At 55.0% G+C, this 24,989-nt stretch overlaps 6 protein-coding genes across 6 annotated transcripts; 4 read left to right on the top strand and 2 right to left on the bottom strand.

Moving 5' to 3' along the window:
- Positions 1–2,026, bottom strand: Rnf208 (ring finger protein 208). The gene is made up of 2 exons (XM_032903128.1): positions 1,748–2,026; positions 1–1,481 (listed from the first exon to the last, which is right to left on the bottom strand). Exon 2 carries the CDS (start codon positions 964–966, stop codon positions 169–171), a length of 798 nt encoding a protein of 265 aa, XP_032759019.1. The 5' UTR covers positions 967–1,481; positions 1,748–2,026; the 3' UTR covers positions 1–168.
- A 2,937-nt stretch (positions 2,027–4,963) lies between these two features.
- Cysrt1 (cysteine rich tail 1) lies at positions 4,964–5,634 on the top strand. The gene has a single exon (XM_032901879.1). It carries the CDS (start codon positions 4,969–4,971, stop codon positions 5,389–5,391), a length of 423 nt encoding a protein of 140 aa, XP_032757770.1. The 5' UTR covers positions 4,964–4,968; the 3' UTR covers positions 5,392–5,634.
- A 2,251-nt stretch (positions 5,635–7,885) lies between these two features.
- Positions 7,886–8,356, top strand: Rnf224 (ring finger protein 224). The gene has a single exon (XM_032902522.1). The coding sequence runs from the start codon at positions 7,886–7,888 to the stop codon at positions 8,354–8,356; it is 471 nt and encodes a 156-aa protein (XP_032758413.1).
- A 1,673-nt stretch (positions 8,357–10,029) lies between these two features.
- On the top strand, positions 10,030–15,323 carry Slc34a3 (solute carrier family 34 member 3). The gene is made up of 13 exons (XM_032901880.1): positions 10,030–10,073; positions 10,808–10,931; positions 11,188–11,274; positions 11,760–11,888; positions 11,970–12,113; positions 12,188–12,299; positions 12,387–12,582; positions 12,735–12,824; positions 12,951–13,038; positions 13,118–13,285; positions 13,371–13,487; positions 13,563–13,687; positions 14,703–15,323. The coding sequence occupies exons 2-13, from the start codon at positions 10,847–10,849 to the stop codon at positions 15,165–15,167; spliced, it is 1,806 nt and encodes a 601-aa protein (XP_032757771.1). The 5' UTR covers positions 10,030–10,073; positions 10,808–10,846; the 3' UTR covers positions 15,168–15,323.
- A 4,111-nt stretch (positions 15,324–19,434) lies between these two features.
- Positions 19,435–21,913, top strand: Tubb4b (tubulin beta 4B class IVb). Its single transcript, XM_032903129.1, has 4 exons — positions 19,435–19,568; positions 19,885–19,993; positions 20,072–20,182; positions 20,703–21,913. Exons 1-4 carry the CDS (start codon positions 19,512–19,514, stop codon positions 21,761–21,763), a joined length of 1,338 nt encoding a protein of 445 aa, XP_032759020.1. The 5' UTR covers positions 19,435–19,511; the 3' UTR covers positions 21,764–21,913.
- On the bottom strand, positions 20,702–24,989 carry Fam166a (family with sequence similarity 166 member A). The gene is made up of 7 exons (XM_032903130.1): positions 24,934–24,989; positions 23,750–23,964; positions 23,386–23,651; positions 23,182–23,308; positions 22,664–22,758; positions 22,287–22,404; positions 20,702–21,988 (listed from the first exon to the last, which is right to left on the bottom strand). Exons 1-7 carry the CDS (start codon positions 24,987–24,989, stop codon positions 21,900–21,902), a joined length of 966 nt encoding a protein of 321 aa, XP_032759021.1. The 3' UTR covers positions 20,702–21,899.

Consider the following 24,989-nt stretch of genomic DNA (forward strand, 5'->3'; position numbering starts at 1 on the left):
AACTTTGGCAAAGAGTTTTAATGGCAAAGTTGGCTGCAGCGACAATGCCACGCAGGGTAGGGCCAGAAACCACAGTGGGCAAGAGAGGGTCAGCGGGCAACAGGACAAAGCCAGTTTCCCGAAGAAGCGGCGAGCAAGGGCCTGCAGGCAGTAGTGGGCAGGTGGACACTACATGATGGAACAGGCAGATAGTGGGTTCCGCACATGGCAGGTGCATGCAGCCCCACAGTACTGCCGGAAGGTCTGGTAGCAGCTGCCTTCAGATTCACCCCCCCACTGGCCACCGGATGGGGCAGTCAGGGCTTCAGGTGGCAAGCGGCTCAGGATGGATGTGTTGACAGCCAGTGCAGCCAGGCCATAGTCAGTGAAGAGCACAGTCTCACGGTGGCAGGTGGGACAGGAGATGAACTTGTACTTAGGGCAAGACTCGTAAAGAATCTGCAGGCACTGCTCACACACGGAGTGCAGGCAAGACAGCACACGGGGCCGCCGTTGAGTGACGTTGTATGTGTGCCCACAGGTCGGGCATTCCAGGGGCTCACCTGCTATCACTGGCCCAGATGATGAAGGTGCAGAGGCTGTTGGGCCAGGTCGAATCACATACTGATTTACAATGACCTCATCCACCGGTGCCACCCGGGGGAAGCCCAACTCAGAACTGCCCTTGCGGGGCCGCCTTGGCAAGGGTGGAGTGTGGGATGCTCCTTCCAAGGTAGGCATGTCCCCCCCACATGCCTGGTTGACAATGATCTCTGTGTCTGAGGGCCAAGCACGCTTGGGTGCCAGAGTGGGAGTGGGCCTGGGTGCAGGTGGGAAGCAGGGGGTGGCCGCTGGGAGCTCAGGGAACTTTTCAGGGTGGACAATCTTCATGGCCTCCATTTTGAGGATGACATGGGGGCCTTTCAGGCAGGACATGAGGAGGCCCGGCCATCCACTGCCCACCTCAGGCCCAGGGTCAGCTGGCATCCGGCTCTCTACAGTCAGACTGGACGTTGGCACAGGTGGGGGTGTTGGGTGGGGCCGTGGGGGAAGAGAAGGGGCTGCATCCTGGTCCTGCCAGGCCTGGTGAGGGCCACGGTTACTCCGTGGACTGCAAGGGGCAGCCGGTGACAGCTTGGAGGGCAGCCCTCCTCCCAGTGGCCACAATGGCTTATCTGGTTCAGTCCGAAGAGGAGGAGGAAGAGGAGGGGGAGGGGGGAAGCAGGCGGGGACAAGGGGGTATGGGAGGCTGTTTTGGGCTGTGGGGCTCACCCAGGGTCTCTGTCTGCTGAGGCTGGCAAGGGGGCGTGGAGGGGCCTCCTCCTGTAGCAGAGGTCAGCAGTCCCTGGGCCGGGACATCTGGGCAGGCAGGGGCTAGGTGGGCCCCATGGCTCCAGGACAGGGCGCCCAGGGAAGGCAGCTAGCCTGATCCCTGGCTGCCGGAGGACCTGGGCTGCAGGCTCCGCCGCAACAGCAATGGAGAGGCCTGCACCAGGCCCGAGCTGCGGGTGAGAGAGAGCGTGAGGGCAGCACGGGGCCCACCTCACTCTCGCCTTCGCCCTCATCCTGCACAAAGGATAAGGCGCCCGACCTCTGACCCTGACCTCATCCGTGGGATCCAAGTCTCCACGGAACTCTGAACGCAACCCCCTCCCCAGTATACTCTCCGAGGCCGGACTCACTGTCCGGAGGGCTGACTCTATGAAAATGGAAAGGGAGGATGTGTTTGGCCCCAGCCCCTCCCCCCCGCCCCCCGCCCCCCGCTCACCTGCCCCAGCCTGGCGTTCCCCGGCTGCGCCGCCGCCGCAGCAGAGGTTGTCTCAAAGGCAGGCCGGGATGTGGTGCTCACACCTTGGCTCTTCTGCTTTAGTGGCTCCGATAGCTCCCGCGGCTCCAGTGGAGACCTCGGGTGATGGCGGGCGCAGGCGGCACCCAGGGGCGCGAGCGCTGGTGCTGGACGCAAGGCTCGGCGCGGTGGCGGCGACAGCAGCGACGGCGGCGGCGGCAGGTGCGTGCGGAGCGTGGCGCGTTCTGCGGCGGAGGCGCGGGGACCGCAGTGCGCGCGGCGCCCGCCCGCGCCCGCAGCGCCACCCCCCGTCTGGGGACCCGCGCGGGGTCCACGGGGCGGGGCCAGTCTCCTAGCCGCCCCTCGATCCACGCCTGGCCTGGCGTCGGCTCCCAGTGTCGACCTCCCACCTAGCTACGGGCTGGTCAGAATCCCGGTGCTGCCAAATTCCCTTCCCTCTTGGCCGACCCCCCGAGGGGCCAAACCCTCCGCCGAATTTTGTAAAGGAAACCTTCACGTTTTACTCCCTCATTTTGAGCCTCACAATGCCCGAGCAGGGTTTCCAGCGTTCCACTTGTGTCTCAGCTACCTTTCTTGCTTTGAAAGGGCAGGGTCCTTTCACTCCAAACCCCGACACACCCCCTATGTGAACGCCGGGAGTTTTCCAATTCACTGACGTATTCACACTGCACAAGGATTCGTCAAAGAGGGAGATAGGACAGCAAAAGGGACAAGGGGTTAAGTGGATACCAGAAGAGTGGACAGAGGGAGCTGGGGCAGTCACAGGAGGCTCAGAAGCTTCACGGACTGGAGGTGGAGAATTGGAAATACCTGGGTAGGCTGGCAGTCCGTGTGTAGGGTGGAGGGCCCACTGTGTACACTCACCTGCCTAGGGTGGGGTAGCCCTTTCTTGGATCTCATCAGGTCAGCACGTGCTTCTATGTTCCACAGTTATGTACTAAACTGACCCCACCCATCAGAGGCCCCATTCCTTTCATCCTCCTCCTCCTCCTACCTGATCCTCTTCTACCTGGGCTACACCTTTGCCTCGGGGTAGGGGGGGAGCCTTCAGTGAGGAAAAGACTAAGGACACACTGATGGCCGTGTTTTTTTTTTTGTTTTGTTTTTTTTTGTTTTTTGGTTCTTTTTTTCGGAGCTGGGGACCGAACCCAGGGCCTTGCGCTTCCTAGGCAAGCGCTCTACCACTGAGCTAAATCCCCAACCCCTGATGGCCGTGTTTACATGTTCAGAATGCCATTCTCCACCCTCCCATGGCCACCACACGTGTGACCAACACAGAGTCCTATGCCTGACCCTGGAAAGTCCGGATTTCCTTCAGGCTACGGCCCATTTCTGTATAATTCGACGAATGGAACAGTGTTCCTGGTGAGTCAAAGCTGGGCCAGACTTTACAGTTGTGTGGAACCATGCGCCCACTTCAGGGTTCCTTCAGCAAGACAAGGTTAGAGGACGGGTCAGGTGCTAAGGTGTAGTGGGGAGGCATTTCATGGGAACTTGGCACGATGCTGGGCAACTCAAGATAGCTGTGGCCGGAGAAAGGATTGAGCCCACCCTTCCTAGGAGGATTCTGCTCACCTACCCACTCAGCATGCGCGCAAGGCCACCTACCGCCCCACCTTCTGCCTAGGGTCCCGCCCCATGAAACAAAGCCACGCCCCACAGGAGAATCAAGGTTCCCTCATTCCACACTGTTCTGAGCTGAGTGGCGCGAGCCAAGGAGCCGTCCAAACCGGGTCTTTAGGAAACCCTGGAGCGCGGAGGCTTCTGGGAATTAAGTTTCCACTGGGCACCTCGGCCGGGTTTACGCATGCTCGCCTTGGGGCGGAGTCTAGATGGGCGATGAGCAAGATTAAAATGTGCTTATGTAGTGAGCGCTGGTTTTCACCTATTAAACATGTTTCCCCCAGACCCATTTCCTTCTACTTGCTAAGTTGCTAGGACTCTTGTCTAGACCTGCCTGACTGGCTCTACGCAGGCTTACTCAGTCACGCTGGCTTGCAGGCCTTGTCCTACTTGGTGTCCTTCCTGGTGTTTTCTGGACAGGAATCTGAGCCCGTCTCACTGGTTGTAGACCCAGAGAAGCCCACTGTTGTCTCAGCCCTAGCGCCACCGTCCTTCTTCGTCCTTCTTCGTGACCACTGTGGACAAGGAGGTGAAGCTGCAAAAGCAGAAGGATGCCAGGACCAAGAATGGGTGCTGGTAAAAGAAAACTTCGGGGAGCTTTTACCCCAACTCACCAACACAGGGAAACCGCAAGTTTAAGAAAGGAGTGGGACATGTCATTTGTGTCTGAAGCTCATGTCACCAACTATAAGTGAAGTTTATCTGCCAAGTTGTGCCAAACTATTATTATTATTATTATTATTATTATTATTATTAAAATGGACAGCCCTCCAAATGGTTTTAATTGTCTTGTGCACTCAAACGCAGTTTGTACTGAGTATGGACAGTTGGTGGCAAGGAGGAACTCAGAATGGTGGCAGAAGAGATGTGAGTGATGGCTGCGTGACCCCAGCACATCTGAAGACCCCAGAATCTGAAGGCCTGCCTCCACTTCCTTTCTGGGGCCGTGACCCAAGGAGGTAGGGCATGCTCAGATGAATTGTGACTGAGTCACCCCAGATTGGCAAATGCCCCTTAAAGCCCAAACCTTGGCCTCCACCCATCTGGGAATGAGGGGTGACTGGCTGCTGTGCTCCAGTTGTTGAAGCCTCTTGGGAACCCCATCTTTGAGCTCCACCCAAGGCCACACCCCTCTCTAGGAAGGAAAAGGCACTTGCTGGTAGCTCTACTCACAGTCACTGGGACCTGGACTAAGAAGACAGACTGCTGCTGCCGCCGCAGGTGAGTTCTTGTCTAGATATCCACCTGTACTTTCCGGTTCCTCCTGGGCAGCCCCTGCTGTCCCTTGGGCCAGCTCATCAGTGCCTTCTAGCCTTTTGTCCCCGTTCCCAGCTGCATCCTGAGCATTTCTTGGATACTCGGTGGAGGGTAGTGACTGGGTACTTGGGCCTGCCTCCAGTATACACAGACCTTGCACACGTTCTGATGTCTCCACGGGATGGCTTTCCACAGGGCAGACTCCTCTTAAATGGGTGTCTTCTTAGGCTATGGGCTCTCAAGAACATTTTCTCTTCTTTGAGTCCATATATGTTTCTCTGCGCACCCCTACAGCCTGGACCATGGACCCCCATGAGATGGTTTGCAAGAATCCATATGTCCACCTCAGCATCCCTCGGGCTCACCTGCGCTCTGACTCCGGGCAGCAGTCAGAGGAGGTTCCTTCTTCATCGTCCTCCTCTGAGACCCAGCCTCTGCCTCCAGGAGCCTGTGCCCCAGAGCCAGTGGGCCTCTTACACACTGTGGAAGCCCCAGGGCCCAAAGCTATCAAGGGCGCCAAGGGTGAGCAGGGCCAGCAGACCTGGCAGTCACCCTGCAATCCCTATAGCAGTGGCCAACGTCCATCGGGACTGACTTACGCTGGCCTGCCGCCTGTAGGGCGTGGTGATGACATTGCCCACCACTGCTGCTGCTGCCCTTGCTGCTCCTGCTGCCACTGTCCTCGCTTCTGCCGTTGTCACAGCTGTTGCTGTGTTGTCTCCTAGCCTGACTATCCAACTTTCAGAGCTGTGGGGCCAGGTTTCTGCTCAATACCAAAGTGGTGATGGACATCAGGACTGTCATGGGAATCAGCCATTTCCTGCCCTGGACAGGGGACCCTATCCACCAGGAAGGTTCAGCTGGAGCCCTCTGGAATAGGGTTCCAGCCACTAGCCATGTTGGCAGCAACAGGGACACCCTTCACGTCCTGCAAGACTTTGGCAATAAAGCAGGATGAGTGTTGTGCCCGTCCGTGGCTGATTTTATACCAGGGGCTTGTGTGGGAGAGGGTCCCAGTCTGGACAACTACTTTTGCCCATAAAAAATACAAATACAGGGGTTGGGGATTTAGCTCAGTGGTAGAGCGCTTGCCTAGCAAGCGCAAGGCCCTGGGTTCGATCCTCAGCTCCGAAAAAAAGAAAAGAAAAAAAAAATACAAATATAATCTCCACAGCAGGCTCCCAGACTCTGTGGGATCTTCCAGAGGCTGGAGAGATCCAGAGGCTGCCTCATGACATCCATAATTTAGGGACCTTGCAGGTCTCAGTCTGCCCAGGGGCTTGTAGGTGGTAAGATGTCCACTGCCCTGGGCCAGTTCTCTGTACTCCCTAAGACTAAAGCTGAGACAATAAACAGGCTAACGTTGAGTCACAAGGCAGGACACATGCATGCCCCTGCTGGGGTCTAGAGAAGGATCAGGTTGGAGGACTGTGGGTGGGTGGTGCTGGTGTTACAGGGAGTGGGAGCATAGGAAGCAGGACCCAGAATCCAGCCCTGCCCAGTGTGAGTCACCTCCCAACCTCAGCCAGGACACATTTCTAGTTTCCCAGGAAATGTGCGTCCTACAATCTAGAGCTCTGTTGCATTCGTCTTTTGAGTGACCTATACTAGGCCTTGAAGCTGAGGCAGGGAAGGGCGGAGGAGAGTCCTCTCGTCTTGTCTGTCCAAGCAGTGTAAGGTGTCTATTGGGGGCTTGTATGGGATGCCAGGATGGGAGCGTGTGAGGAAGCCAACCCTGGCAGCCCGGTGTTTCCAGGGCAGGGCAGATCCACACACCACATGGAGGAGAAGAGCTGGCCTCACCAGACAAACAAGTCCTCCTGAAGTTGCCATCTCCTGATGCGGAGACAGGTCATGTGAGAGGGAGGCTAGATGTGTAGTGTGTCTAGGTCTCCAGGTATGGGCAGGTAGGTCATTGCCCTGAGTCTCCTTTCTGAGTTCTGTGTCCCCTGTTCTAGTAAAGGCCAGTACAAGAACCTGTTTGACCAGTCTTAAAGGCAGACTGCCAAGGGAGTGGGTAAGAATGAGTAAAGAAGGGTTATTCTGCCCTTTGGCTTCCTCGTGGCAACCTCTTGTGCAGTGCTAGGGTCCCTGACAGCACAAATGGTTCTCCCTAGTTCTGCAGGTCTTCAGTCCCATCACGGGGAGCACTGAGCCCACTTCACTGAACTGCCTCCTTGGACTATTGCAAAGGCTGGGGTTGGGGTCTGTCTGATGGGCAGTCAGTGAGGAGGTGCTTTTGATGAGCAGGGGGAGTGCTTTGGGGATGATGGGGTGTGGGAGGGAGATCCTCATACTCTGTGTTCAAGTGCCACCTCAGCGCCAACGGGCTGGCTACGGCCTGGGACATCACAGAGTAGACCCAGGCTAGGGAGAGAAGAAGACGGTGCTGAGAAGTGCCACAATTTATCAAGAATGTGCACCCTACTCTGGAGCTGCTAGTAGGTGGGGGCAGGCTCCCTGAGGCTGAAGAGCGGGCTTCACTCAGGCCAAAGCAGGAAGATAATATTGTGTGGGGATCAGACAAGAGGGGTGAAGGCTGAGCCTAGGAGAAGAGTACAAGAACAGGGAGGATATAGATGCTGGGGACAGCAAGGCCCTGAAAGGCAAAGCCAGGTGTCTAGGAGTTACAGGGCAAAGTGGTCTGGCAGCACCCATTATGCAGGGGGCTGGCCCACCCTATCTCCTGCCCAGTGGATCTGCCCATCAGATCCAATTGCAGGTGCTTTGTGGCTGAAAGAGGAGCCCACTCTAGCTTGATGCTGCCACCACCTGCCTCCTGCTGCCTTGACTATGTAGATAGTAATGCGAGCCCAAGGAGGGAGCCGTGAGGTGTCCAGGGTCCCCACCCCCTCCTCCTACAATTCTCTAGCTTGGAATAGCTTTCTGGTGGAGCGGATGCAGGTAAGAGAAGCCTATGGTTCAGGAAGGCTGCGGGTGGGAGTAAGCAGGAGGGGCCACCAAGGGGGTCTCGATGGTGGAATAGAGTGCCGTTTCAGTCAATGGTCACAGAAACAAGAGACGTGCCCAGACTTTAAGACAGCCCAAGACTACCCACCTTCCCTCCAGGTGTGTAGGCACTTACTTTCCCATGGCCTTGGCTTCTGTCTTCCGGGGAGGCATTCTGGAGGCCAGCATGGGTCCAACTGTCATATAGGTGGGTAGAGGTGAATTGTAGCTTGTGCTGTTGCTCCGTTGGTCCCTCATGCTGTCCTCAGGATGCTGCAGCCTGAAGGTCTCCACACCTTAGAGGAGGGGGCGGCCCTGACAGCCTCACGGAATGACTGCATCATCTGCTACTCTGCCTATGACCTCTCAGTACACTTGCCTCGACGTCTCTACTGTGGCCACACCTTCTGCCAGGCGTGCATGCGGCGGCTGGATACCCCAGCCCATGAACAACACTGGATCCCCTGTCCACAGTGCCGGCAAAGCACCCCTATGCCCCGTGGAGGGGTGACCATGTTGGACTTGGACCTGGCTGCCTTCTTGGCAGTCAAAGCTGAACGGGAACCATCAAAAATAGAGTCCAGGCCCTCTGTCCCCCTAAAAGTCAGCACTACTATCACTCAGCAGCCAGCTGGACTCTACCCCACCCTGGGCCCCCAACCCCATTTCCCTCAGCCTCGACACTGTTGCCGGGGCTGGGGAAGACTGTGCTGGTATCCCCCTGGGAACCCCGAAGTCTGAATTCTGGCCACCCCCACCCCTACAGAAGAAACTGTGCTTAGTAGCTTGCCTACTTTGGAGCCACTGATCATACACAGTGCAAACAGAACAGCCTGCTAGCAAGATGACTTTCCTATAGTGCTATGTGACAAACGTAGTAGTGTCACCCAGGAACATTTTGGGCCATAGCCTAAGGTCAGAGTCAATGGCCATGGTGCCATAAGACTCCGCAGTAGGCTGGTGACCTCCCATTCTACTGGTCTAGATTTCCATACCCCAAAGTAGCTTGCCTTTGTTTGACTAGCCAACATCCTGCTGCCTATGCCTCCCGTAAACCCAGGACTCAGAAGGACAGGGTCATACATGGTTGTATGTGAGAATGGCATTACAGCAGGACTTCCTCTTTATAAACATCCAGAGGTATGAATCAGGAGGGAGGGCAAGTTACCTCCTCTCTCCCTGGCGTCTCATTATTACTGACTATCTGACAATGGCCACTGAGCTCCTACCGTGAGTCAGGCTCTGTTCTCAGAGGGTCTGAGAGGGTCTGCAGCATGATGATACCTCTTTGACAGGTACCAAGGAAGGGTGCCATAGAGAGCTAGCTCTGACAAGGGGTCTTGACTGAGATCTCACGGCTCATTATCCTATCTCAAGACTCTCAGCTTCCGTCTACCATGGGTGACGATAATACAGACCTTTCGGTAGGTGCTAGAGGTTACAGATGATTGAAACCAAGGCCAAAGCTGTAAGCCTCTACCTTTGTAGGAAGAGCTGTATTCAGGAGCCCCTGGGAGGAGCCTCCTGGGCAGTGGGTGTAGGATTGGAGGAAAGAGAATTTGCTGAATAGACATTGAGAAGACTCCTTCTCTGGGCAAAGTCCCTCAAACAGCTGGGGACAAGGCTGAGCAGTGAGCAGAGAAGGGTGCTTGAACTTGCAGGGCTGCTAGGCAAATAGCCTGCAGGAGAGCGCCCAGTCCTCATCACAAAAGCTGGAAGAGGACTGATCCACAAGAAGGAACATTTCACAGGCACTTGCGGACAGGACAGTGCTCAACAGGGAAAAGATACTCAGTAGGGGTCAGGCAATGAGCTCTGCCCACTTCCTTAGATGCAGATAGAGGCGTAAAGTCCTGGACCCCCTGCTGTGCTCCACAGAAAGCTCTTCTGCATCCGACCCCACCCTTAAACTCAGATTTGAATCTGCTGACCTCAGAGCTTGGGTGCATTCCCCCACTGAGGAAATCCATCTTCCACACCCACTTGGTGCAAAGGGCTTCTCTCTTGTCTCTCTCAGGTGCAGGGATGACCATGATAAGATTTGCGGAGTTTGCAACACGGAAGGAGAAGGGCAACTTTCTCTGGGGTTTCTAGGCAGCCCCAGCCGGAATGACAGCATCCTGCCTGGTGGTGTAGAATGCCCATTAAATTTATCGCATGCTTACTGGTGGCTGCAGCCTCTAGCTCTATTTTGCTCCTGGCCAGATGTTGCTCGTCTCTGGAAGAAGTTCCACCCCGAGAGAGTTGGGCTGGGGGCTCAGGACTCCTAGTCCTAGGATGACAAGGGTCTGAATAAGGCCTTGGGCCAGCCAGGGTCTCCCTTTGGGGAGCCCCAGCTCCTGGGTAAACATTAATGGGGCTCCACACAGCAGGTCATGTGCGCACCCGACAGATCTTTGACCTGCAGCTGTTCCCGCTGGGCCTCCTCCCCGCTGGTGCCCCCTCACCACACATGCAGGTAGGAGCTCCGAGGACTAGACCAAGCTCTAGGACACTAAGCCCACAGTTTAGTGAGCATCAGGTCCAGGGTTTGGCCAGCATTCTGAAACCCCAGGACCTTAGGGCAAGTGAGTCTAAAGGCAGGCTGGAGGTAGGGGACAGGAAGGACCTCTGGGCCTGAACCCAAGCACTGAGGAAGGGGCCAGGATAGACTAAGATTCAAAGAGTTCCAGACCCAGAGGCCCATGGAGCCAGGGCTGCCAGGTGGGCCCTGACATGGGTAGGGGGCTCCCAAGGTCTGCTCCGGTCTGGTGGGGGGGCCTCTTATCAAGCAAAGACGTCACTTGTTTGGTATCAAATACCAAAGTCTAAGCTGGACCATCTGCAGTGTCCTTACTGACACTTGATAGGCAAAATCCCAGGGTTCTCTAGCTAGCCAGCATCCCAGAACCCTGTACCCTCAGTCAGTTGTCAAACTTCCTTTCAGCAAAGACCAGTGAGGGACCTGGGGAGCCAGTGTCCTGTTTCTTCTGCTCCCTGAAACTAGACTGGGCTCATCTGATAACCACCGGAGGTCACCGTGTCCATCTGTCTGTGGTCAGAGAGAAGGGAGAGACCTGCAAGGTGTGGGGTGTGGGGGAGGGCTGCAGCTGGGGCTTCAGGTCAGGGGCCTGACTTTAGCCTGCTTGTTGGGATAGAGGGTGGAGTAGGAGGAACAACCAACCCGTAACTTACCTGCCTTGCCCTCAGCAGATCTAGGATTGGGCCTGGGTCTTCCACTTCTTGAAATCCATGCCGAATTCCCTTGCTGGCGACCAGGTCCCCAACCCTACTCTGGATGCAATTGGCCTGGTGGACCGGAGTCTGAGAAATGCAGGTATCAGGTATCCCTGGGCTCCTATCTCTTGACAACTGCCCTAGGCAAAAATGAGATTTCTCTAGCTTTCTTCTTGATGTTGAGTGGTCTCTTCACACCTTTAACCTGAGCCAGACTCACTGGGACCATTCCCCACCCCTGCTTCGGTACCTCACCCATGGCCCTTGCCCCCCCCCCAGCCCACTCCCCTCTGACTTCCTTCTGTCCTTCCCCTTGGGAATTCTATATACAGCCCTACCTGACCTGACCCCTGCAGGGACCTCTGGTTCCACCTCAGGCTTAGAGGAGGGAGGCACAGACCCCTGGACCTTCTCTCAGCTGAAGAACACTGACCAACTCAAAGGTAGGATGCGGGTGTGACACAGCATGCAGGCAGGCCCTGGTGTCCCCTTTCCCAGCAGAGTATAGTCTGGGACTTGAAAGATCCCACCTCCTAGAAACCCACATTAAAATGCTTGAGGAAACCCTCTCCCAGCCACTTGTCTTTCTTTTGTTCCCTGTTAATGGCTCCGGATCTGTGACTCCCCCTTCAAGGTCATGGAGTAGCCATATGGCAAAGGAGCAAAGGGGGACAGAGAAGGGGACGCCGTCTCTGCCCTGGGGGACTAATGCAAGGGGAGACGTGGGTCCTTGCCCAATGGGACAAAAGGGACACCCTGTGCTCTGCCTAAGAGGTGACAGGAAATATGGACCCTGTTCTCAGGGAGCAAAGTGTGTGTGTGTGTGTGTGTGTGTGTGTGTGTGTGTGTGTGTGTGTGTGTGTGTGTAGGGGGATGGTTGCTAGGCAGTAGCTGGCTGGTCAAATATAGTCCTATCTGATGTCCGTAGAGGTTGGCACAGCCAGCAGGCTGCACCAGGTGGTCAGCGGCTTCCTCAAGGCATGCGGACTCCTGGGAAGCCTCTACTTTTTCATCTGCTCCCTGGACATCCTCAGCTCTGCGTTCCAGCTACTAGGCAGTGAGTGGCCAGGCAGGAGGCCAGGGTGGGGATGGGAAGTCAGTGTTTTACAGCCTGGTTGCATCTCCCTGTGGGGAACAGGCAAAATGGCCGGAGACATTTTTAAGGACAATGTGGTGCTGTCCAACCCTGTGGCTGGCTTGGTCATTGGTGTGGTGGTCACCGTCCTTGTACAGAGCTCCAGCACATCTTCCTCTATCGTGGTCAGCATGGTGGCCTCTAAGTGTGAGTGCACCTCTCTTTCCCAGGGCAGCGGGGGGCGGGGATGAGCAGGCACTGTTAAAATGGTACCCCTACAGTGCTGACTGTCCAAGCGTCTGTCCCTATCATCATGGGCGTCAACGTGGGTACTTCCATCACCAGCACCCTGGTCTCGATGGCACAGTCAGGGGACCGGGATGAATTTCAGAGGTGAGTGATGGCTAAAGAGCCAGGCTGGCTCTGCCTTGGCCCCTGTGGAGGCTGCTCAGGCGGACAGCCTGCCCTGTGTGACCGCAGGGCCTTCGGCGGCTCGGCCGTGCATGGCATCTTCAACTGGCTCACGGTGCTGGTCCTGCTGCCACTGGAGAGTGCCACTGCAGCACTAGAGAGACTGAGTGAGCTGGCCCTGGGTGCTGCTAGCCTGCAGCCAGGGGGGCAGGCCCCCGACATCCTCAAGGCACTGACTCGACCTTTCACACACCTCATCATCCAGGTGAGGACAGATGTGCGGAGGAAGGTAACTGCATCTGGCTGACGGAGCAGGAGGCAGGAGCCCTGTCCTGGAGTGGGACAGAAGAGGGTTTAGCTTATCATAGGCTGAGGGAGGAATACCAGACGCATAATTGTGCCCTCTTTGTCTACCAGCTGGATAGCAGTGTGGTTACCAGCAGCATTACCAGCAACACCACTAACAGCAGCCTGATTAAGCACTGGTGTGGCTTCAGGGGGGAGACGGTGAGGTGCCTCTGACCCTATCCCTCATTCGACCTCTGACCTGCTGAATCCACCCACTTGATTGTGAGCCTTCTGAATCTCTGTCTGCCTGCTGTGAGTCTGGCCTGAGTCCTCCCTTTCCCTCAGCCCCAGGGAAGCAGTGAGGAATGCGACCTCTTGGGCTCTTGCACAGAGAGGAACAGCTCAGCATCTCCAGGAGAGGACAGACTGCTCTGTTAGTACCTCCCCCTGCCCCACCCCTACCCCGCTTCCTGCTCTGACTCCCTCCTACTCACCACTCTCCCCTGCCACAGGCCATCACCTGTTTGCAGGCTCAGAGCTCACAGACCTGGCTGTGGGCTTCATCCTGCTGTCAGGTTCGCTGCTGGTGCTCTGTGTCTGTCTGGTCCTCATCGTTAAACTGCTCAACTCTGTGCTGCGGGGTCGCATTGCACAGGCTGTGAAGACCGTTATCAATGCAGGTGCTGTGAGGGTGCCCCGGGCCTGGGGTGGAAGACCAGGTAGGGATTTAAGAATGACCCAGCACCCCACCATGCACACCTGCAGATTTTCCCTTCCCGTTTGGCTGGCTCAGCGGCTACTTGGCCATCCTCGTTGGAGCAGGCTTAACCTTCTTGCTTCAGAGCAGTAGTGTCTTCACAGCAGCCATTGTGCCTCTCATGGGTGAGCCAAAGTGAGCAGTGGGCTTAGGGTTGGGGAGCTGAGCTGGGGCCTCCTGGTAACCCCCCATTCTTCCAGGGGTTGGGGTGATCAACCTGGAACGGGCCTACCCCCTCTTCCTGGGCTCCAACATTGGCACCACCACCACAGCCCTGCTGGCTGCCTTGGCCAGCCCTGCAGACACGTTACTCTTCGCAGTTCAGGTACTGGCCTCAACCATTTCCCTGTTCACAGTGCAGTCCAGGCTGGTTACATATCCAGCTCTCCTTGGGCTCCTCAGACTCTGACCACAGGCCACAGCTCCCCCTCTCAGACCCAGGGGGACATTGCAGGGACCACATAGCCCGAACCTTAGCTCTTCCTTTCCAGGAATGACCCTCGGTCATCTCATGCCCTTTGTCCCTCTAACACTGGCAGCTCCCCAGATTCCCCTGCAGGACCCCTGCTCCTCCAACCCCTTCACTGTGTCCCCCTGGGGTATCCAAGTGTGATTGTTTGATGCACACCTGCCATGTGACTCTTGCGAAATTCCTGCTCCTCCATGTACCATCCTGTCTTCCCAGACGTCCTGGGGTGCTCGACTGTGCTAGCTTCATCATGCCTCCTGAGCTGAGACACGGGTTCTGCCTCTACGTTGTCTCTTCCTAACCCCAAATCTCCGAGCTCCGTGCCTTAATCCTATCGGAGCTCAGAGTCTCTAAATCACCTAGTCTTTGGTGCACTGCCCTGACTCTCGATTCCCTCTGCCAGGACAGGATAAGGTTCTGAAACCTTGGGTAGCACTGGCTGCATCTTTTATCTGCATCACCCGCTCACATCTTTGTATCCGCCTCTGTATCACCTTTGTCACTCAGACCCTCCCAAGCCTGCACCATCCCCTCTCAGCCCTCTAGAGTGTGCTCATTCACAGAAAGGCCGTGTGTTGGGTTCCCTGCCAGCCTCCCATTGTCTCTGATAGCAGCAGGGATGTGTTAGCACACAGGTGCTGGCCTCTGGCTCCTAAAGTGTGGGGGAGGGGAAATAATGGTGACTAGGAGCCTACTCTGGCTGGACTCTGCTGTCCTAAGTGGTCTGTCTGAACCACTCAGCAGGACACAGCAAAAAAGCTTCAGACTTGACCAGAGTAAGAAAAGGCATGGTTTCTAAAGATCCCAGAGCCCAGGTGACTTATGTCATCCGGTCCAAGCTCCTCAGCCCCTCACCCTTCCTGCCTACCAGGTTGCTCTCATCCACTTCTTCTTCAACCTGGCTGGCATACTGCTGTGGTACCTGGTGCCTGTCTTGAGACTGCCAATTCCACTGGCCAAGCGCTTTGGGGACCTGACTGCACAATACCGCTGGGTAGCCATTGTCTACTTACTACTCACCTTCCTTCTGCTACCCCTAGCAGCCTTTGGACTTTCCCTGGCCGGGGGTTCAGTGCTGGCTGCAGTGGGGGGTCCTCTGGTGGGGCTGGTGCTCCTTATCATCCTGGTTAATGTACTGCAACGACACCGACCATCTTGGTTGCCTCACTGTCTTCAATCCTGGGCCTGGCTGCCACTTTGGCTTCATTCTCTGGAGCCCTGGGACCGCCTGGTGACTGGTTGTTGCCCCTTCAGGGCCTACAGCAACTCCCATATGACCAGCAAAGTGGCTCACTGCTATGAGAACCCACAAGTCATGGCTTCTCAGCAGTTGTGAGAAGTGGGTGCCCATCAAAACCCAGCTCCACTAGCTTCGGGGCATTGGAGGCAGGAGAAACCACTGGCCAATCTTCCCTGGGGCTGAGTGGCAGGGCTCCACATGGATGTTTCAATCTCTGCATCCTCTCCTTTTCAAATAAACGAGGTTACTATTGAGGAGTGTTGACCTTCTTTCCTAGATGCGGTTGCCTGAGAAGGTTAGCTATCCCTGTGGAGACAGCCAAGCAGCGCCATGCTGCCCCTAGCGGACACTCGAGATAAGGGTGGCGTTCCTTAGTCACATCCCCAAGCCCTGCGGTTTGTTTCTTCTGTGTTGGCTGGTGACGGCCGGATTATAGGAGGCCTTCCAGCCGAGAGCTGCCTGGGAAGGCTAGGCAGGACAGTGAGCCCAAGTTCATGTCGAGAAGGAGCCTGAGATCCGCCAGCGATGGGTGTGAGGGAGCTGCACTTAGTATAGACTTTTACCGACTTGTGCAAGAAGCTTTGTGTCCTGCCGGCGAGCCCGGTCAGGCATCTTTCCCTAGCCGCCAGGGGGCACCCTTCCTCCTGCCGGGATCCTAAACAGCGGGTTCAGACTAGGCACCCTACCTTTGCCACCTTGGTGCCCAGACTTGTCCAGGTAGCCTTCTAGGACTTGCCCATCTAGGTAAAAGGATATAAGGCCTCGACACCATTTTCTTCGCCTGGGTGCTTAAGAAAGGACTTGGGAGAGGATGGAGCCCTGGTTGGGGCTCCTGCCCTCCTCCTTCTTGCCTCTTGCTGAATGGTCTGGTTTTCAAACTGGAAGGTTTGTCCTACAGCCAACGGGTAACTGGACACCAGATAAGAGGCAGAACCCTCTCACCACCTCCTACAGCTTAAGGCTGTTCACAACTTTAATCCCACCCCTCCCATACCACCAAAGAGAAAGCAACCCAAACAGACCCACAGTGGAGCTGACAGGGATCCCTTTTGGTTTGTCCATTACAGCTTTCAGGCATTTGACAGCTTGAAACACGATCCTGTCATCTGCAAAGCTAATGAACCAGAACTAGGTGATTGAGTTACAACAAACAAACAAAGCCCTCCAAGTTTTAAGTTGGCCACTTTGAGTTGGCTGATTTATAACTATTCTTACCCATATGTGGCCCACAGGACATGTTGGTGTGAATTTTCTTGGCCTGAAACTTTTCCTTGTACCCCCAATCTCCAGGTTTGCCTAGCTAGACCCTGTGAGCCAACAGGTAGACAAAGCCTGGAGGCCCCTAGAGCCATCCATTTATTGCCCAAGGGTTTTATCCTTGTTGGTGTGTGTGTGGTGTGTGTGGGTGTGTGTGTGTGTGTGTGTGTGTGTGTGTGTGTGTGTGTGTGGTGTGTGTGTGTGTGTGTGTGTGGTGTGTGTGTGTGTGTGGTGTGTGTGTGGTGTGTGTGTGTGTGTGTGGCCTGTGTGGTGTGTGTGTGTGTGTGTGTGTGGTGTGTGTGTGGTGTGTGTGGTGTGTGTGTGGTGTGTGTGTGTGTGTGTGGTGTGTGTGTGGTGTGTGTGTGGTGTGTGGTGTGGTGTGTGTGTGTGGTGTGTGTGTGTGTGTGTGTGTGTGTGTGTGTGTGTGTGTGTGTGTGTGTGTGGTGTGTGTGTGTGTGTGTGTGGTGTGTGTGTGTGTGTGTGTGTGTGTGTGTGTGTGTGTGTGTGTGTGTGTGTGTGTGTGTTGTTGTTTTGTTTTTACATCACTTTAGATTTGTATGTGTGAGTGACTTTTGGCTGCATTTTATGTATGTATACCACTTGTGCCTGGTGACACTGGAGGTCAGAAGGTGTCAGATCACCCAGACAGAGGAATGGTTGTGAGCCACCAAGCCCTCTGCCACAGCAACAAGACCAATAACCGCTGAGCCATGTTCTTTGTATGTCTGATTCCCTGCGGTTCCCCCATACACATTGTAGGTGCCTCCATGGTTCTTTTAGAACATCCCAGGCCCTCTTTGTCCTTTACTGTTACCTAGGTTCTGTCCCATTCCCTACCCCCCAGCTCCTAGGCTTCCTAGGCCTAAAATTTACTCTGTCCATCAAGAGAATTGACTGAGCCAAGGACTTGAGGGGTGAGCTCCAGCAGGGACACAGCAAGGTCTGTGCACTGTCACTTTGGTTCACCCACTCTTGTGACTGATTGAAGGGTGCTTTTACACAGCCTCATGGTGTCCTCTGATGTTCTAGAGGAGGGGCGGGGCCGAGCTTCCTCTCTGGAAGACCTACTGAGGGAATGAATCAGTGAGACCTAGTCCACAGGGGAAGCACCTTGGCACCTCTCCTTCCGGGGTGAGGGGAGGCCTTCCACAAAAGCTGACCACAGGGTCCTTTAAGGCCACAGAGACTGTCTGCCTGCTGCTCCTGCCTGGCAGTAACGCACCCTCCCACTGGGACCATGGCCACCAGTAAACAGAGCCTTCGTTGTGCAGCCTCCAACAGCTGCAGACGGGAAGGAGGGCAGGCACCCAATGCTTCCATAGCCCGTTCTGCCTTCTTCCCTGCTCTTCTGGCCAGCTCTGGGCACATCCTCTCAGACTCTAAGCTCTAGAACCTCTTGTTATACTGGGTCTTCTTTCCTCAGGGCAAAGGGGAATCCTTGATTCCTAGTAAAGACCTAGAGTATCTTCCCCTACCAGCTGTGAGGAGCCACTGTCCTTGGCGGCATGGGGTCCTGGCATTGTTGTCAACAGAACTCAGCCCCACCCCCTTCCTGAACTACCCTTCTGAGGAAAGGGCTAGACAGGACTGGCACACTGGCTAGTACAGTAGATATGAACAATAGGACCACATCTTGTATACAGCAACGGGATGCTGCTGCCTAGGAGATAGGATTCTGCTTGTCCTGATGTTTTTTTTTTCCTTGTGACACGGTTGGTACTTAGATACCACAACCAACAGCGAGGTAGTTCATCTCAAAAGCGTACAAAAGCCTGGTAGCTAGACTGGGACAGACCTCACAGTGTAACATCCCTTTAAAAAGTTACAAGTCCGACCGGGAGACTAAGAACCGTGTAATCCTTGCACTCTTGAGTTCAAGGCCAGTTTGAATTCCAGGTTATATGCCGGAAGACTGCCTCGTATAAGCAAGGGCGTAGAGAAACTACCAACTAGACCATTTCATGGGCAGAAAGATATTGGGGACCAAAATGCCAAGGCCATTGGTGGGGAGCGCAAATGGAGGAAAAGGATTGATTTGGAACTACTTGCCTTCGACAGAGGTAGTTGATTTGGGCAGGAAGGTTAAAGTTAAGGTGAACAGAAATCACCTAAAGAGATCAGCTCTTCCCGTAAACAGAAAGCTTTTAGGCTTGTTTACCCTGCCACCAAGTCCTTCTGTTTAAGACAATGTCAGCACTGTCATTTTGGGGATAGTGGTGCTTTGGACCTGATACAGGAAAAAAAAGTATAAAGTATATATAGATGGATGGATGGATGGACGGACGGATGTATGTATGGATGTATTGTTCTCCAAGCAATTAATTACAGGACAGGGACATGCACACGTTTGTTTGTTGTTTCCCCCTCTAACAGTCATGGCCAGGCATGCCCAGCCCTGTAGTCTCCATGCAGCTCTCGCGAACTTAGAGCTCAGGCTCCAAGGCGACGGGCTCCAAGCCAGCGGGTTTCCACAACAGCTAGTGCGGCCGAAGGGGCGGAGCGATGGCCCTCCCAGAGTGAGAGGGCCCTGCGCCTGCCCAGAGAGTCCCGGGAGGGCCCAGCGACTCCGCCAGAGTCTATTATTGCTAGAGTTTCAATTCGCCTCAGCTTCGAACTTGCAAGGTGTGTCTTGGGTGGACCGCAGTGCCTGAGGCTCCTTTCTTTCCCCAGCAGCAGCTGCTAGACCTTCCAAAGCCGCCCGAGCCCAGAAAGCTCTAAAAGACGCCCCCGCCCTCTCGGCCGGAAGCTGGCTTTCCACGTCCCGCCCGCGCGCTGCACTGCGGCGGTTACCAGGACGCCAAAACAACGCAGCCAATAGTGTTAGGCTCTCGGAGTGCTCCCAGGAGGCAGCCAATGGGACTGCAAATCAATCATTTGAAAGACCCAATGGATTGAGCACTGCGGCGCCAGGGCGGGGATTGTGATAGGGAGAACCCCAGGCAGGACTGACCAATAATGAGCGTAGATCGTTGGGAGGGCAGGTCCTAAACCTCTTGATTGACAGAAAAATAGCCAATCAAACAAAGGCACTTCCTGGCCTCGTTCTGAAGGTCCAATCCTGTGCTGGCGAGGGCGGGTCATAAGAGGTATATAAATGCTGGCAGAGCGTCGGTTGTAGCACTCTGTGCGCCTGCTCCTCCCTAAGTGTTCCTCTTCTACAGCCGCTCCGCAGTCGCCGCCGCCATGAGGGAGATCGTGCACCTGCAGGCTGGGCAGTGCGGCAACCAGATTGGCGCCAAGGTAGGAGGCTAAGTTTCTGCGGGACGGACGCCCCTTGGACAGCTAGCCAGGGAAGATGGCGGAAGCGGCCGACAGCGTCGCCCTTCATTGCGTCCTGGTTACCGGCGTACGCTGGGCCGAGTTGTAGAGCCGGTGGCTGGTGGCGGCGGGGCAGACGGTGCGCGGCCCTTAGGGAATCCGTCGCCCAGGCACTCTTGAGACCGGGGTGGGGTGGGGTGGGGTGGGGGGGGGAAGGGCCTGCCGCACCCATCCGGGGCGGGGCTGCCTTGGAGCGCACCGGCCGCCGTGACTCAGCTAACGCCCGACTCCCTTGCAGTTCTGGGAGGTAATCAGCGACGAGCATGGCATTGATCCCACTGGCACGTACCACGGAGATAGCGACCTCCAGCTGGAGCGCATCAACGTGTACTACAACGAGGCCACCGGTAAGGCTCCTCTACCCCGTCCATCCTCCTGACCACCCTTCCAGTTTGAGCACACTTGACGTCCCCATGTCTCACCAGGTGGCAAGTATGTGCCCCGCGCTGTGCTCGTGGACTTGGAGCCCGGCACCATGGACTCGGTGCGCTCAGGGCCCTTCGGGCAGATCTTCAGACCTGATAACTTCGTTTTTGGTGAGTGTGGTGGCAGTGTGGACGGGGCTTGCTACCCTTTAGGCTCAAAGGTCAAGAGGCTGACCTAAAGTTCCTGCTTACTTGCTGCTTTCTTGCCCTCTGAGTCATTCAATCCCTTGGCTGAAAGCAGCTGTAGAAGGAAGGTCTAGCTGTCTGCCGGTAGGCTAGTTGTTAGTGGAGCACACCTGAACTAGTGGCAGAGGCCCCTATGAATATTGGCTGCCTTGGGAAGTATTTACTGTGTTAGCTGCAGTGTGTTCTGTACATCTGCATCTGTCTTGCCCCCACCAAGGATCTATGTATCCCGGGCTGTCCTGTAACTGTAGACCAGGCTGGCCTTAAACTCAGAGCCTCTGCCTCCAACTTGTGGGATTAAAAGCATGAGCCATTCTGCACAGCAGCCCTCCCCCCTTTTTTAATATATGGCAGATTGTTGTGGGTCTGTACACTTTATGTAGTGTCATGCCATCTGTCCCTCCGGCACATAACCTAGTTAGTGACCTGCTGTTTTCTCTTACAGGTCAGAGTGGGGCTGGGAACAACTGGGCCAAGGGGCACTACACAGAAGGTGCAGAGCTGGTTGACTCGGTGTTGGACGTTGTGAGGAAGGAAGCTGAGAGCTGTGACTGCCTGCAAGGCTTCCAGCTGACCCACTCCCTGGGTGGGGGGACTGGGTCTGGGATGGGTACCCTCCTTATCAGCAAGATCCGGGAGGAGTACCCAGACAGAATCATGAACACCTTCAGTGTGGTCCCTTCCCCCAAGGTGTCGGACACAGTGGTTGAGCCCTACAATGCCACCCTTTCAGTCCACCAGCTTGTTGAAAACACAGATGAGACCTATTGTATTGATAATGAAGCACTCTATGACATCTGCTTCAGAACCCTAAAGCTGACCACACCCACTTATGGTGACCTGAACCATCTAGTGTCCGCCACCATGAGTGGGGTAACCACTTGCCTACGATTCCCTGGCCAGCTAAATGCTGACCTGCGGAAACTGGCTGTAAATATGGTGCCCTTCCCTCGCCTGCACTTCTTCATGCCTGGCTTTGCCCCCTTGACCAGCCGGGGAAGCCAGCAGTACCGAGCCCTGACAGTTCCTGAGCTCACCCAGCAGATGTTTGATGCCAAGAACATGATGGCTGCCTGTGATCCCCGCCATGGGCGCTACTTGACAGTGGCTGCCGTGTTCAGGGGCCGCATGTCTATGAAGGAGGTGGACGAACAGATGCTTAATGTCCAAAACAAGAACAGCAGCTACTTTGTTGAGTGGATCCCCAACAACGTGAAAACAGCTGTCTGTGACATTCCACCTCGGGGCCTAAAAATGTCCGCCACCTTCATTGGCAACAGCACGGCTATTCAGGAGCTGTTCAAACGCATCTCAGAGCAGTTCACAGCCATGTTCCGACGCAAGGCCTTCCTACACTGGTACACGGGCGAGGGCATGGATGAGATGGAGTTCACCGAGGCTGAGAGCAACATGAATGACCTGGTGTCCGAGTACCAGCAGTACCAGGATGCTACAGCTGAGGAGGAGGGAGAGTTTGAGGAGGAGGCTGAGGAGGAGGTGGCTTAGAGCTGTCTTAGTCACTACAGCATGGGAGCAGTGTGAACTCTTTATTCATTCACAGCTTGTCTGCTAGCCATGTCCACTGTGCATTTGCTGTCCTGTGTCCTGACATCACTTGTACAGATACCACCATTAAAGCAATTCATAGTGTCTGGCTGCGCCTCTCCAGTTCCTTCTGATAGGCTCTCCGGGTGCTGTTACCGAAGGTCATTGCATAGTTGTCCTGCATGGCTGCAAGGAAGAAAGGCTTAAGAAAAGGTCCTGGGATTAGCACATTGGAGAGGTCAGTGCAGGCTGTGACCCAGAGCAACTCTAGAATCTAGGCGTGGAGTAGCCTTGATGGCTTAACAGTAATGAGTGGGTAGTTAATCCAAGTCCAAACTGGGACTCTAGCCAGTGGGCCAATGACTGGTTATTGTCAGTTGTGGAGGATAAAGCAGGCTCATTTGACCCTGTCCCAGGTTTGGTGTGTAGTATAAACTTGTCCTTTGGAAGTAAGCATGGGCTTCTGGTAGGGAGCAGTACTCACATGGGATGAAGCCCATGTAGAAAGGAATGAGGCCTTGGCTTCTGTAGATGGTGGTGGTTGGCCAGTGGGTCTTGGGCAGCCTTTCACCCAGCGAACAGACTGGATGCTTGAACACAAACTAGAGAAAAGGACATGTGCTGTTGGCCCACAGTGGACCAAGATCGAGCCTCTGGGGAGTCTTACCCATCTGACTGGCCACCCCATGCCCCTCACTAGGGAATCAAGCCTGATTACTATGTGAACAGCCCCAAGCCCCAGCAAGCTTGGCCTTAAGGATGACCCCTGGGAAAGGATCATTAAGGTGGGAGAACAAGAATGCAGGGAGGCCTGACCTAGTTGAGGTGTGTGGAAGGCAGGCTAGGACCATATTTTCCTACCTGGTTCTTGTCAAAGTCATCCATCGCTTGTATGACTCCATCACGATAATTCATCCCCATTACCCAGGCAAACCGGGGAACAAAGCCAGCATAACCTGGGGTTAAGTGGATGCTACGGTTAGGGCCTATCTTCTACACACTCCCAGGTGTGTCGAAATGCCCTTTATCCCTGAAATTTCATCTGTGAAGTCCATTACATACCTAAAGGTTGAGCCAGGCTGTGGTGGTGCACACCTTTAATCCCAGCACTCAGGAGGCAGAGGCAGGTGGATATCTGAGTTTGAGGATATCCTGGTCTACAGAGGGAGTTACAAGCCAGCCAGGGGTACACACTAACCCTGTTTCAGAAAAACCACCACCACCTCTTTGGGAGTAGCTGGGCTGGTTTAAGATAAAGTGTTAAACAGGAGAGACTCACCTGTTCTCTGTGTAGGAGGGGTCCCAGGTAGTAAACCCCCAGTTATCTTGTCTGGACCCTTGGAACGTTATGGAGAACAGCTTAGGTACCCAATGCTTACCTGAGATGGCCTTGCGTTGGATTAGGTTGGGGTGGTCTAGCTGGGGCAGTCGCTGGTATCTGCCCACATCTAGTGTCTCCTGTGGGGGATGTGGAGGCAGGTACTCGTCCCTCCTGCAGTGGTATAGCTGGGACAGGGAAGTGCAAATTACTACTACATAGCTACCACCTGGGAGGAGCCTCAGGCCAGAGTGTCTCCAGTTACCTGCTGGTACCTCCCTGGGGTCTCCTGAAGAGGTGCTGCATTCTTCCAAGCCTCTTCCCCATATGCCAGCAGCAGACCTGGATGGCCCAGGCCTCTAGCTTCCCCCTTTCTGCCTGGAGGGCATGGTGGGTAGGGGGGATAAGGCATGAAGCCCGCAGGTAGTGGAACATGTCTGGATATGTTCTCTCCCTGTGGCATCCCCTGGGTGTCCACCTCCTGGCGTGGGAGCTTGCCCAGGATCTCGAAATTCTTGTAGGGTTTCAGATCTGTACAGACAGGGTAGCCCTTGAGCCATGTAGGAAGGAGGGTGGAGCCCCAATGGAGGCAGAGCGAGGTGGGACCCCACCCTTGACATGAAGCTCACTGGTATAGTGGGGGATGTAAGGCTCTGTCAGGTCCCTGCAGGGCATCCATGGTGGCTTGGATTTGCTGAAGTCCTCAATGAACTTGGGCTTGGACATAGGTGACAGAACAGAGCAGGGGCTCTTCTGTACACTGGGATCTGTGAGCAACTGTGCAGTAGTGCGGCCATAGGTGTTTCCCACCTGGTAGCGCAGTTGAGGATAGAAACCGGCATAGCTGTGGAGAGAAGCAGGGGAGAAAGCACTCCTGCCAGCCATCGGCCATTGCAGGTCACCCTGCCCCTGCTCACTTCAGATGAAAGTCATGGAAGCACCTGATTTCTGTGCCTCCTGGGACGCAGGGTTAGCATATGCCACATCTCTATGACAGCACTGCCCTCAGACTGCCCTCCACAGCAGACCCATACCCAGCAATCCTCTCGGTTTCTGTGCAGAGGGGTTTTGCCTGCATGTGTGTCTGTGATCCACATATGCATTTAGGGCCTGTGGAAGTCAGAAGAGGGGCACGGAGCCCCTGGAACTGGAGTTATAGATGGTTAAGAAAGCTATTGTGTGAATGCTGGGAATTGAACCTACATTATCTAGAAGACTTGCAAATGCCTTTAACAGCTGGACCATCTCTCCAGCCCAGCACTCAACCATTTTCGACACTCTCCATCCCTCACCCCAGGGACAGCTCCAATAGAGACCCATTTTGAAAGGTATATAGATCCTTCAGTTATGCACTACCTTATGTGCTCCAGTGTTGCACGTAAGTCTCTGTAGGTGTGCACACACAGTCTGTGTAGGGTTTTTCTTTTATTGTGCAGTGCTGGAGATTTTGCACATGTCTGTTTTTTGCATTTAATTGGTTTACACTTACCCCATCTCTAAACCACTACTTCCTACGGAGAGATCGTCTAGCTTTGCTCATCCAGTCTCTGCCAGCTATGTGGCTGCCATAGTTTTTGCCCTTGACAGACATGCAGGCCATCTAGTACTGCATTCGGGTTGAGGCCACAGGGAGGGGCAAGGAGTTCTGCCTCAGAGTTTTCTTGTCCCAGAGCTCTTCATCCCCAGTGGTCTCTATTCCATTTGGTAACCCCGGCCTTGGGCCTCTTTGCACTGGTCCTTATCCTCTTAGGGTCCAGGAAGCCCCAGCCTTACTGCATATACCCCATCCTTTCTGTAGAGCTCCCAGCCTTACCCAGGGATGTAGTGGGGTTCTGGAGTGAAGAGGTTGTGTTTCTGAGTAGCTGTCAT

The sequence above is a fragment of the Rattus rattus genome, chromosome 5 (genome assembly GCF_011064425.1).
Source record: "Rattus rattus isolate New Zealand chromosome 5, Rrattus_CSIRO_v1, whole genome shotgun sequence".
In the NCBI taxonomy this organism is placed as follows: domain Eukaryota; kingdom Metazoa; phylum Chordata; class Mammalia; order Rodentia; family Muridae; genus Rattus; species Rattus rattus.